Source organism: Salmo salar, chromosome 15 (assembly GCF_965601325.2).
Source record: "Salmo salar chromosome 15, fSalSal1, whole genome shotgun sequence".
In the NCBI taxonomy this organism is placed as follows: Eukaryota; Metazoa; Chordata; class Actinopteri; order Salmoniformes; family Salmonidae; genus Salmo; species Salmo salar.
In genome coordinates, this window is record NC_138305.1 from 106,708,003 (window position 1) to 106,722,227 (window position 14,225).

The following is a 14,225-nucleotide window of genomic DNA, read 5'->3' on the forward strand; positions in this document are numbered from 1 at the left end:
CTGTCTGGACTCGTGGCATGTCTTTAATCATTACTGTGGAATATTCCACAGTAGAGATAGTAATGTTCTGTTACAAGACATAGAGCTCGCTAGCTTGTAGTCCTAAAAAACGTAAATGAGTTAGCCATGGCTCGTTGGTCAAAGCTTACGGGGAAATGAATAGGGGTTTTGTTAGGTTTTTGGATAAACGCTGAAAATAAGGTCTGTGGTAAACACAGGTTTAGGAGATGTTATACGTTCTATGAGATAATATCTGTCAGTTAACATGACCTTCATGAATTATGAACCCTTTATGTGCTTGCTTTGATTACATCAATTCTTCAAAAGGCACAAAAAGTGACGTTAACTGGTGAAGATTATCTCATAGAACAAAACGTATAAGATATCCTAAGCCTGTGTTTACCACATACCTTATTTTCAGCATTTATCCAAAAAAATGACTTTTATTTCCCCGTAGGCTTTGACCAACGAACCATGGCGGAGCTAGCCTCAGTTAGTGCCGTCAAAAAGACGCCATTACTATTGCTCTGTAGTTTTAGTCATGTTTTTATGATGTTCTTTCTTCAGCAAGAAAAAAGACCATCACACAGCTGCAATCACATCCTGATATAAGCTGTTGACGTTTTTAACCAATAAAGACTAGAAAAGACTAGCAGCTTTAAAATCTACAATGCTGCAGAGTATCTGAACTGAAGTCCATAGTAGATTCAAGTCACTAAATGTAGTGTGTCCCAGCACTGCACCTTTATCACTGCAGTACTGGATTTATAGAGGATATCACTATGGCTATATCCCATAGGTCACCCCATGTGTGCCCTGGTCAAAAGTAGTGAACTATATAGAGAATAGGCTGCCATTTGGGGTGCAGCCTAGTAATGGTCAGACTGCATTTCGTTGATCAATGGGATGATGATGCTGCCCGTCTGTCTGCCCTGAGCTATTCCTGAACCCAGGATCAATACAGCCACTGCAGCGGCGGCGGCTATCACATTCACATTGACCTCAGAAAGATAGGGGAGGTCACGTCCAAAATGGCACCCTTTTCCCTATATAGTGGACTACTCTTACCCAGGGCCCATAGAGCTGTGTTCGAAAGGAGTGCACTTTATAGGAAATAGGCTGGCATTTTTTATGTACCGTCATCATCGGCCACTAGAACCAATCAATTAAAAACGTAATCAATAGATTGTGGTGTGACAGATGATCGTGAATCCAGTACTTGATGCAGATCTTATCTACTCATTAGATGTTGCTGTTATCTACTGATTGTCTCTATCGTGTTCAGCTGTTGGAGTAAGCTGTTGTCAGTCATGGCATTATGAATGAACACACTGTTGCTTATGATAAGCCACTGCGCTAATCAACCTCTGTGTCCCATTGAGTAGGCAAACGGTGTGGAACCCTGTAGATTAAAAACATCACAAATAGAACTGATGTGATTCCAGAATTCTACATAGTTTGTTTGTAGCCTGTTCACAGATCTTTGTGCTCATGCCAACTCCATGGCTGTCATTGTCAAGCCAAACATTACAATGAGTGACAAGGAGTTGGGATGATAGCAGAAACAGACTGGCACTCAGGCATGATAGTGTTCCACAACGTGGTGCCCTGCTGAACGCAGCCACATCCACTGGACTTTCTCTTCAACGTGACAGGGAACACAGGACTCCAGATGGGAACTCTGTGGGAGACTGAGTGGGAGGAGACTGAGTGGGAGGAGATTGAGTGGGAGGAGACTAATACATCCTCATCATTCACCAGATGTCACACATCATGTTTTAGCACAGTGTGAAGACTGCTGCTGCTATGTCTCTATCTCTCCATCTCAGATAGAGGTTGGTCTATCTCTCTTTCTATCTCTCTTAGTCCGGCTCTCGCTCACCCACTCGTGCATGCATGGGTTATTCTATACTTCAGAAAGATTAAGGCATGACGATTGATTTACTGATTGATTGAAACCAGGTCTGCATTCGGTACGTTTATTTTTTGTTCTGGAACATTCAATTGAACGGAAAGGGTTCAGTTATTGAACCAACAGTTGAAAAATGGGGAGGGGTTGGATTGTGGGTTGGGGAACGCTGTCACCATGGCCACTCCCCTTAAAATACATCACTCATTGCATTAAGCCACACCCATCAAATGGGAGCGAATGTACATCAAAGTCTGTTCAAGAACGTACAATCAATCAAATGTATTTATAAAGCCGTTTTACATCAGCAGATGTCAAAAAGTGTTATACAGAAACCCAGCCTAAGAGCAAGCAATGCAGATGTAGAAGCACAGTGGCTAGGAACAACTCCCTAGAAAGGAACCTAGGAAGAAACCTAGAGAGGAACTGGGCTCTGAGGGGTGGCCAGACCTCTTCTAGCTGTGCTGGGTACATTGCCATTAAAGCCAGATTGTTCTTCAAGATGTTCAAACGTTTATAGATGACCAGCAGGGTCATTCAGAGGTTGAGACAGCAGGTGCAGTAGAGAGAGAGAGTCAAAAACAGCAGGTCCAGGACAAGGTAGCGCGTCCGGTGAACAGGTCAGGGTTCCATGGCCGCAGGCAGAACAGTTGACACCGGAGAAGCAGCATGACCAGGTGGACTAGGGACAGCCAGGAGTCATCAGGCCAGGTAGTCCTGAGGCATGGACCTAGGCCTCAGATCCTCCGGAGAGTGAGAGAGGGAAAATTAGAGGGAGCATACTTAAATTCACACAGGACACCAGATAAAACAGGAGAATTACACCAGATAGAACAGACTGACCCTAGCCCCACGCACATAGACTATTGCATCATAGATACTGGAGGCTGAGACACAGGGGGGTCGGGAGACACTGTGGCCCCATCTGACGATACCCCCAGACAGGGCCAACTAGGCAGATTATAACCCCACCACCATGCCAAAGCACAGCCCCCACACCACTAGAGGGATATCAACAGACCACCAACTTACTACCCTGAGACAAGGCTGAGTATAGCCCACAAAGATCTCCTCCACCGCACAAGCTGGAGGGGGACGCAGAACCGAACAGGAAGATCACATCTGTGACTCAGCCCCCGGGACAATAACTTTTTGGGGAAACGTATTGTTCAGTACAAACTGTTAAGCAACGTAGCAAACGTTCAAGCGAACTGAATGCACTTCTGGACAGATGCCAGCACACATACCTTGCATTCCAAAGAGGTGTGCCAAAAAGTTGACAAAAATGCACCTTGGTTTGATATTTTTTTAGTATTGGGGAGTAGTAAACTACATGTAGTTCAACTAGCAGCTAATTAAACTACATTTTGCAGTACCTTGGTGGTAGTTGAACTAAATTCAAACCTTGGTAGTGTTCCCTTTCAGTCGGTCATTCGTTATAACATATTATGAGGAGTCAAAGACCAGTCCTGTTCACTTGAAGCAAACTGAAATCATGCCCAACGGGCCAATGGATGCAGACTCGGAAGCTCCGCCTTCCTGGCTATAAAACGTCGTCTCAGAGCATTTCGTATTATTTTGTATGTGCACTACATGACCAACAGTATGTGGACACCTGCTCATCGAACATCTTATTCCAAAGTCATGGGCATTAATATGGAGTTGGTCCCCCTTTGCTGTTATAACAGCTTCCACCCTTCTGGGAAGGCTTTACACTCGATGTTGGAACATTGCTGCGTAGACTTGCTTCCATTCAGCCACGAGCATTAGTGTGGTCGGGCACTGATGGTGGGCGATTAGGTCTGGCTCTCAGTAGGCGTTCTAATTCATCCCAAAGGTGTTCGATGGGCTTGAGGTCAGGGCTCGAGGTCAGGGCTCTGTGCAGGCCAGTCAAGTTCTTCCACACCGATTTCAACAAACCATTTCTGTATGGATCTCGCTTTGTGCACGGGAATTGTCATGCTGAAACAGTAAAGGGCCTTTCCCAAACTGTCCTTCCCCAGAAGTTGGAAGCACAGAATCATCTAGAATAATGGCGCCGGAGGGGATAATGGCACCGTTTTACGGGCTCTTAACCAATTGAGCTATTTTGTGTGTTTTTTCGCATTGTTTGTAACTTATTTTGTACATAATGTTGCTGCTACCGTCTCTTATGACCGAAAAGAGCTTTGTATATCAGAACAGTGGTTACTCAACTCAAACTGAACAAAGATTTTTTTCTTTAATGAGTCCGACATGAATGATATACTGCTTCTCCGAGACCAGGCCCAAATCCCCGTCATTCGCAGGAAGAGAAGACAGAAATACAGGGAGATTGGGGTGGCTTGTGAGAATTCGTCAGGGAGTGGGTAACCCGCTTCTACCATCCGTTCTATTGGCCAACGTGCAATCACTGGAAAATAAACTGGAATCTCCGCTCGAGAATATCCTAACAACAGGACATTAAAAAAATATATTTTGTTTCACAGAGTCGTGGTTGAACGACGATAAGGATAATATTCAGCTGGCTGGCTTCTCTGTGTTTTGGCAGGACAGAACAGCTACGTGTGGTAAGACGAGGGGTGGTGGTGTGTGTCTGTTTGTCAATATTAAGGAGGTCTCGAGGTATTGCTCGCCTGAGGTAGAGTACCTCATGATAAACTGTAGATCACACTATCTACCAAGAGAGATTTCATCTACATTTTTCGTAGCCGTCTATAGACCACCACAAACCAATGCTGTCACTAAGCCTGCACTCAACGAGTTGTATAAGGCCATAAGCAAACAAGAAAATGCTCATCCAGAAGTGGTGCTCCTAGTGGCCGGGGACTTTAATGCAGGTAAACTTAAATCAGTTTTACCAAATTTTTACCAGCATGTCACATGTGCAACCAGAGGAAAAACAATCCTAGACCACCTTTACTCCACACACAGAGATGCATACAAAGCTCTCCCTCGCCCTCCATTTGGCAAATATGACCATAATTCTATCTCCCTGATTCCTGCCTACAAGTAAAAACTAAAGCAGGAAGTACCAGTGACTCGCTCAATACAGAAGTGACACGGATGCTACACTACAGGACTGTTTTGCTAGCACAGATTGGGATATGTTCCGGGATTCATCCAATGGCATTGAGGAGTACACCACCTCAGTCATCAGCTTCATCAATAAGTGCATCGACGACGTCATCCCCACAGTACGTACATATCCCAACCAGAAGCCATGGATTACAGGCAACATCCGCATCGAGCTAAAGGCTAGAGCTGCCGCTTTCAGGGAGCGGGAGACTAATCCGGGCATTTTAAGAAATCCAGCTATGCCCTCAGACAAACCATTAAACAAGCAAAGAGTCAATGAAGGATTAAGATTGAATCCTTCTACACCGGCTCTGACACTCGTCGGATGTGGCAGGGTTTAAAAACTATTACGGACTTCAAAGGGAAACTCAGACGCGAGTTGCCCAGTGACGCGAGCCTACCAGATGAGCTAAATGCCTTTTATACTCGCTTCGAGGCAAGCAACACTGAAGCATGCATGAGAGCACCAGTTGTTCTGGAAGACTGTGTGATAACGCTCAAGGTAGCCGATGTGAACAAAACCTTTAAACAGGTCAACATTCACTAAGCCGCTGGGCTGCCCCCAGGTGGTAAGAGTAGGCAACAACACGTCTGCCACGCTGATCCTTAACACTGGGGCCCCTCAGGGGTGTGTAATTTGTCCCCTCCTGTACTCCCTGTTCACCGACAACTGCATCGACCAAATACAACTCCGACACCATCATTAAGTTTGCTGACGACACAACAGCGTCGTCAGGTCACCGACAACAATGAGACGGCCTATAGGGAGGAGGTCAGAGAACTGGCAGTGTGGTGCCAGGACAGCAACCTCTCCCTCAATGTGAGCAAGACAAAGGAGCTGATCGTGGACTAAGGAAAAAGCGGGCCGAACAGGTCCCCATTAACATCGACAGGGCTTTAGAGGAGGCGGTCGAGAGTTTCAAGTTCCTTGGTGTCCACATTACCAACGCACTATCATGGTCCAAACATGCCAAGACAGTCGTGAAGAGGGCACGACAACACCTTTTCCCCTCAGGAGACTGAAATAATTTGGCATGGGTCCCCAGATCCTCAAAAGGTTCTACAGCTGCACCATCGAGAGCATCTTGACCGGAACATGGCAACTGGTATGGCAACTGCTCGGCATCTGACCGTAAGGCGCTACAGGGGGTAGTGCGTACAGCCTAGTACATCACTGGGGCCAAGCTTCCGGCCATCCAGGACCTATATAATAGGCAATGTCAGAGGAAAGCCCATAAAATGGTCAGAGACTCCCAGTCACCCGAGTGAAAGACTGTCCTCTCTGCTTCCGCATGTCAAGTGGTACTGGAGCGCCAAATCTAGGACCAAAAGGCTCCTCAACAGCTTCTACCCCCAAGCCATAAGACTGCTGAACAATTAATGAAATCGCCACCGGACTATTTGCATTGACCCCCCCCCCCCCCCCCCCCCCTCCCTTTTGTACACTGCTGCTACTCGCTGTTTATTATCTATGCTTAGTCACTTCACCCCTACCTACATATACAAATTACCTCAACTAACCTGTACCCCCGCACACTGACTCGGTACCCCCTGTATATAGCCTCGATATTGTTATTCTTATTGTGTTACATGTGATAAGTAAAATTTGATTTTAACTCGGCGAGACAAAACGAACCAGTGTGCCCCCTTAAAAGACCTTTGGTTGAAAAACCCCAAAAAAGGGTCAATATTAGTGTTTGTCCATTTTGAGACGCCGTAGCCAGTATACCCTTCCTCAAAATAGTCTGCCTTAATCTAAGATAACTGTCACAAAAAGAGCCGTGTTAGACCAAACTGCAGCGGGAATATGGATGCTCATGTTTTAATTCAAAAAAGGAGTAACGCATCCACTGGAAAACAATATACACGACAGGAACAGTTTTGCAGGCACACAACACGCAGTGCAAAAACAACTACCCACGAAAACCAAACAAACACACACCTACTTATGGGACTCCCAATCAGAGGCAACTAGAAACACCTGCCTCCAATTGAGAGTCCAGCACCCAAAACTACACATAGAAAAACAAACCTAGAACCTATACCAAACTAATACACCCCACTACACCACACACAAAACCCCATAATACAAAACAAATATACCTCTGCCACGTCCTGACCAAATATAATAGAAATAATACCTAAATATTGGTCAGGACGTGACATTACCCCCCCCTAAAGGTGCAGACCCCGGAATATCTGTAATTAATGCAATTTTACATCTAACTAAGATGTTTGGTGCAGTATTTCTCAAGTGAAAACATTTGCATAAATTATATGTCTCTCGTTGAATGAGAAAAAACACTTAATTGAAGAACTGTTTCGGCTGGGAATAATGTGGACGCCTTTATGGGAAGGGTTAGCTAACATGCTAAGTAGTTGCTAATTAGCTAAAAATGCTAATGATGAGATTCGAACACGCAATCTTTGAGTTGCTAGACGTTCGCGTTATGTAAAGTCCTCTGTTTAGGGGAACTGTGTGGTTCTGGTACCAGTTCCGAACAACATTTCCACTTCTAAATCAATCTGTGGACACCATAGATGGAAATAGCTTGCAATGAGCGGTAACCCTGACTCTCACGGACACAGGAGTATTTATCTTATGCCTGTGTGAAGCAGGATGTCAACTCTGACACCACTTGAAGCTGGGATGTCCCTCCTGCCATTTCATTCGCACTTCCAACTGTCCATCAACTCCAGCCACTAACAATGCATATGCCTGGAGTCCATCTAACGTAATGCAGCAGGGGAGAGTGGTTTTGTTGCTGTAGCACATTCAGAGATCAATTTATAGTCTGCAGTTCGCTGTGCGTCCTCCTCCTTTTCGTGGCATCTTTGTCATTTGTCCCCGATGTTCTAGCGCCTGTCTTGAGAGAGGAGATTTCCTCTCGCCTTTAAAAGCAGGATATTCGGGTGGTCTCTGTGTCAGAAGTGCAGAGTGGTTGGTACAGCCGGTACTTCTTAGTTCCCAAGAGCAATGGAACGTTGCGTCCCATCCTGGACAAGCACCTCAAGGTTGCAAGTTTTAAAGGCTCACACTTTGCCTGCAATTGCATTCGGTACGTCCCAGCGATTGGTTCACGTATATCTGAAGGATGCGTATTTTCATGTGCTATACATCCTCCCCTTCTCCCTATCGGCATGGGTGGCTTTGGCACCGATGCGGTGCCAGGGGATCAGAGTATTGTCCTATCTGGATGATTGGCTGGTTGTAGTGGAGTTGAGGGAACGCTACCGTATAGATTTCCCTTATTCAGTCAATGGGAATAGTGAATGGCAACAAAAGTTGTTTGTCTACAGCTCGGCGAATTCAGTTTCTGGGTCTCGTTCTGGACTCAGTTCTGAATCATGCATTTTGTCGCAACAGAGGAGGGTCACATTGCGGCTCTGTCTGGCACGGTTTTAGCTGGGGCACTCTGTGCCTTTTTTTGCCTGTGCCTGAGGTTATTGCTCTGTGCCTGAGGTTATTTGGTCTGATAGACAACAGGACGGTGGTAGCGTACATCAACAGGCAGGGAGGGACACGGCCTCTCTCTCTCTGCTAAACCTGACACGTTATTTGCTTGTATGGAAAAGTGTGCGTTCCCTGTCGCTCAGGGTGACGTATTTACCCAGATCTCTCAACATGGGTGCGGATCTACTTTCCAGGAGGGGGGGTCCGGTGTAGATATTATGCATTGTGAATTATCGTGCGGTCTTCTCAGTAAGGAATCTTGGCGCTCCGTTGGGGACGGATGCGTCAGCATATCAGTGGCCTCAGACCCTGCTCTATGCATTCCTCCGGTGGACGTTATCCCAGGTGCACGGGAGGCTTTGGCACCAAGGGCCGCAGATATGGGATCTGTGGGTTTGACCCCTGAAAGGTTGAATTTGAAGGCTAGGGGTTTACCCTCGAACGTGATTACGCCTATACAGTCGATGCGTGCGCCCTCTACCAGAGGGTTGTATACATGTACTGTAAGTGGCGTTTGAGGGAGTTCCTCCTTTTCAGAACTCTTTTGTGGACATTTTGATGTTCTTGCAATAGTTTTTCAAGCAGGGCCCTTCTTTATATGGCAGCCATTTTGCTGTGTCATGTAGGTTTGGACGGCTCTACCCCAGGGTCTCAATCCTCTTGTGGTGCGGTTCATGAAATTGGTGCATCGGCTCGGACCAGGGTCTAAACCTATGGCACTGACCTGGGACCTAGCGTTGGTCCTGGACGCTCTGTGTGAGTTTCCAAGGTTAAGCCTATGTCTTACAGCTTTTATGGCTTTCCAGCTGTTCCCTTTCTCACGTCCTCTGTTTCCTTCCAGTGAACAACGGAGGTTGCATAGCCTGTGTCCGGTGCAGACTTTACGCACATACGTGGATAGGAACAAGGATCTCCGCGTTGTGACCAGCTGTCTGTTTCGCTAAACCAGCTCGGGTTAGGGCACTTTCTAACTTTTCTTGTTGGATTGTGGAGGCTCCCGAGTGGCGCAGCGGTCTAAGGTACTGCATCTCAGTGCAAGAGCAGGTTGTGTATTTATCCGGATTACCACAGTTTCCCTGTGAGTTTGAGCCTTGGGCTGCTATGATGAGGTGTGCTAATGCGCATTATCAAGTCACAGTAGGTGCCCTGTGGTTTTGGACTTGTGGTTCCTTGTACGAGTTATGACTTTTCAGGCTCGCAAGGTAAGTATTATTCTTGGAACCGTGTGGTCTATGGACTTGGGTCACCATGGTCTATGTCAGGCAGCGTTTTGTCCGGGTTACCACAGTTTCCTGTGTGTTTGAGAATTGGACTGCCTTGATGGGCGGCAGCACAGAGTGCATATTATCAGGGTTACCACAGTTTCCTGCCTTAGGTGTATGTCCCCATAATATGTTTTACAGAATGACCGACTACTGTTCCCTATTTTGGCCTTGTGCCGTAAGGGGGTTTGAGCTCGCTGAAGAGTGGTACTGAAATGAGGAAATGGATGCAAGCCCTGGTATTATAGCCAGGAAGGCAGGGCTTCTGAGGGCGGGCTCGGCATCCATTGGCCCGTTGGGTGTGATTTCAGTTTGCTTCAGGTGAATAGGATTGGTCGTTGACTCGCCCATACTGCTCTACCAAGCAAAAAGGCAGTAACTGCTCATTTGGTCGAAAAATGTGTTAATGTAATTTTTGCCACATTAAATACATGCTTAATCATGTCGACAAGTATCCTGCCTCTATTGTATTGCGTTTTGGAGAAAATGGGGTTCATGTTAAAAGTAACGGCATAAAGTTTTTCTCAGTCCACACTATGAGCAGTTACTGCCTTTTTGCTTGGTAGGGCAGCATAGTAAGTTATACCTCATTCCCTCCTTCAGAGAACAGTAGTAATATTCATAACTACCTTTTAATTAAAAAAAAAAAAAACATGTACCCTGTAGCGGTGTAGCTAACTACATGAACTACACACTACTGTTTTAGCATGTAGCGGTGTAGCTAACTACTGGAACTACACACTACTGTTTTACCATGTAGTGGTACATTTCAGATTTACATATAATAATTTTTCACTCAACAAAAATATAAACGTAACATGTAAAGTTTTGGTCCCATGTTTTATGAGCTGAAATAAAAGATCCCAAGAATGTTCCATACACGCAAAAAGATTATTTCTCCCCCCAAAAATTGCACACATTTGTTTAGTGAGCATTTCTCCTTTGCCTAGATAATCTATCCACCTGACAGGTGTGGCATATCAAGAAGCTGATTAAACAGCATGATCATTACAGAGTTGCACCTTGTGCTGGGGAGAATAAAAAGCCACTCTAAAATGTGTAGTTTTGTCACACAACTCAATGCCACAGAGTTCTCAAGTTTTGAGGGAGCGTGCAATTGGCATGTTGACTGCAGGAATGTCCACCAGAGCTGTTGCCAGATAATTTAATGTTCATTTATCTACCATAAGCTGCCTTCAATGTCATTTTAGAGAACTTGGTAGTATGTCCAAGCGGCCTCACAACCGCAGACCACGTGTAACCACGCCAGCCGAGGACCTCCACATCCGGCTTCTTCACCTGCGGGATTGTCTGAGACCAGCCACCTGGACAGCTGATGAAACTGTGGGTTTGCACAAGCAAAGAATTTTTGCACAAATCTCAGGGAAGCTCGTCTGCATGCTCATCGTCCTAACCAGGGTCTTGACCTGACTCCAGTTCGGCATCGTAGCTGACTTCAGTGGGCAAATGCTCACCTTCGATGACCACTGGCATGCTGGATAAGTGAGCTCTTCACGGATGAATCCCGATTTCAACTATAACGGGCAGATGGCAGACAGTGTGTATGGTGTCGTGTGAGCGAGTGGTTTGCTGATGTCAACATTGTGAACAGAGTGCCCCATGGTGGAGGTGGGGTTATGGTATGGGCAGGCATAAGCTACGGACAACGAACACAATTTCATTTTATCGATGGCAATTTGAATGCACAGAGATAACGTGAAGAGATCCTGAGACCCATTGTCGTGCCGTTCATCCGCCACCATCACCTCATGTTTCAACATGATAACGCACGGCCCGATGTTGCAAGGATCTGTACACAAATCCTGGAAGCTGAAAATGTCTCAGTTCCTACATGGCCTGCATACTCACCAGACATGTAACCCATTGAGCATGTTTGGGATGCTGTGGATCGACGTGTACGACAGCGTGTTCCAGTTCCATTGAAGAGGAGGAAGACAACATTCCACAGGCCACAATCAACAGCCTCTATGCGAAGGAGATGTCGTACTGCATGAGGCAAATGCTGGTCACACCAGATTCTGACTGGTCATCTAATCCACGCCCCTACCTTTTTTTAAAGTATCTGTGACCAACAGATGCACATCTGTATTCCCACTCATGTGAAATCCATAGATTATTATTATTATTATTATTATTATTATTATTATTATTATTATTATACCTTTATTTAACCAGGCAAGTCAGTTAAGAACAAATTCTTATTTACAATGACAGCCTACACCGGCCAAACCCTAACGACGCTGGGCCAATTGTGTGCCGCCCTATGGGACTCCCAATCACAGCCAGTTGTGATACAGCCTGGATTCAAACCATGGTGTCTGTAGTGACGCCTCTAGCACTGAGATGCAGTGCCTTAGATCCCTGCGCCACTCGGGAGCTTAATGATGAATGAATTTATTTCAATTGACTGATTTCCTTATATGAACTGTAACATCTTTGAAATTGTTCCATGTTGCGTTTATTTTTTGTTCACTGTAGTTTGGATGTAGTGAACTACATTTTCAAAGTAACTTTAGCTAAGTAAACTATATGTTTCTTAAAGGTAGCTTTAGTGTAGCTTAACTTCTTCCAGTGAGAAGTATTTGGTAGCTTGGTAAATTATATTTTCAGAGTAGCTTCCCCAACTCTGCATTTTGCTGAAGCGACTTGTTATGTCTGTGCCTCTCCCTCTCTCCCACCTCTCCTTCTCCCTCCTCCCTCTTCTTCCCCCTCTCCCTCTCCTTCTCCCTCTCTCCCACCTCTCCTTCCCCCTCTCCCGCTCTCCTTCTCCCTCCCCCTTTCTTTCTCTCTCTACCTCCCCTTTTCCCTCTCCTTCTCCCTCTTCTTCTCCCCCTCCTTTTCCCTATCCTCTCCCTCCAGGTATCACAGAGACTATAGCCCAGCTAGGCTCTGGTTGGCTAGCGGATAAAAACCTGTTCCATAAGTACCACTACCACAAGGCCTACCTGATCCTGTGTGGAGTGGTCAACCTGTTTGCCCCGCTGGCTAACACCTACATCCTGCTCATGGTCTACGCTGTTTTCTTTGCCATCTTCTGCGGTGGTTACATGGCACTGTTACTGCCTGTCCTGGTAAGAATCACACACCACACAAAGCACAAGCCTGAACATATACCAGTGTTTTGTCTATTAAGCCATGTTCTGCGGCGGTTACATGGCACTGCTACTGCGGGTCCTAGGTTGGGATCGAGTCGAAGAATTTCAGTCAGTCAATTCAGGAAGTTAACTGAAATTCCAATTCAATAATTGGGGAAAAAAAAGGGCATTCATTTTCTATTTCTAGCTGAGTAATTCGATGATTTATTTTAAGAAAAGAAAACTTACAGACTACGTGTGAGTTTACATATCAGCAGCCGAGAGACAAGGCCATACTTAATAATCTAGTGATACTGGCAAAGCGTGCAAATTCTTATTTTCTTTCAAGGTAACTTAGATACCACTCACCAATCAATGAAGATAAATAAAATAACCATTTAGGGGAGATAAGAGAGAGATTTCTTGAGAGGAATTGCTAGTAACATTTGTTCCATGTTAATAAAGTTTTCTGATTCGGATTAGAATGCAGCACTAGTGATATCTATTGAGAGAGATAACAGTCTTTTTAAAATAGCTGACCAACCATTCGGAACAGGGTCTTTGAAGAATCTGATCACTTTTTTTGCTGATCTATGCCGTTTCACACAATCCAGCCATTGAGCGGAGTTTGTGTGTGTGTGTGTGTGTGTGTGTGTGTGTGTGTGTGTGTGTGTGTGTGTGTGTGTGTGTGTGGCCTTGGACATGCGGAGTGATATGAGATGGAGAATGTGTCTGTAGATGGGGTCTGTTATCTCACCTCACTCCCAGTCAAACACACTCAGACAAAGCAAAAAAGCAAGTGTATGAATCAACACAAGTCAGCCAACAGCCATCATGCTCTTGTACGTCTTAACACGTCCTTCAAACTTCCTTCAAACCAGTTCAGAATAGAAGTCATGACACTTTGATGCCTCTAGTCTTTGATGCCTCTAGTCTTTGATGCCTCTAGTCTTTGATGGCGCTAGTCTTTAATTCCTCTAGTCTTTAATTCCTCTAGTCTTTGATGCCGCTAGTCTTTAATTCCTCTAGTCTTTAATTCCTCTAGTCTTTAATTCCTCTAGTCTTTAATTCCTCTAGTCTTTAATTCCTCTAGTATTTAATTCCTCTAGTCTTTAATTCCTCTAGTCTTTAATTCCTCTAGTCTTTAATTCCTCTAGTCTTTAATTCCCTTTAATTCCTCTAGTCTTTAATTCCTCTAGTCTTTAATTCCTCTAGTCTTTAATTCCCTTTAATTCCTCTAGTCTTTAATTCCTCTAGTCTTTGATGCCGCTAGTCTTTAATTCCTCTAGTCTTTAATTCCTCTAGTCTTTAATTCCTCTAGTCTTTAATTCCTCTAGTCTTTAATTCCTCTAGTCTTTAATTCCTCTAGTCTTTAATTCCCTTTAATTCCTCTAGTCTTTAATTCCTCTAGTCTTTGATGCCGCTAGTCTTTAATTCCTCTAGTCTTT

At 45.1% G+C, this 14,225-nt stretch overlaps 1 protein-coding gene across 1 annotated transcript in view; it reads left to right on the forward strand.

Moving 5' to 3' along the window:
* slc16a4 (solute carrier family 16 member 4) overlaps positions 1-14,225 on the forward strand; it is a 77,051-nt gene that overhangs the window by 44,981 nt on the left and 17,845 nt on the right. The window contains exon 8 of the mRNA XM_014147383.3: positions 12,563-12,774. Coding sequence (XP_014002858.2) covers positions 12,563-12,774 — 212 coding nt within the window. The remainder of the gene's footprint in view (positions 1-12,562; positions 12,775-14,225) is intronic.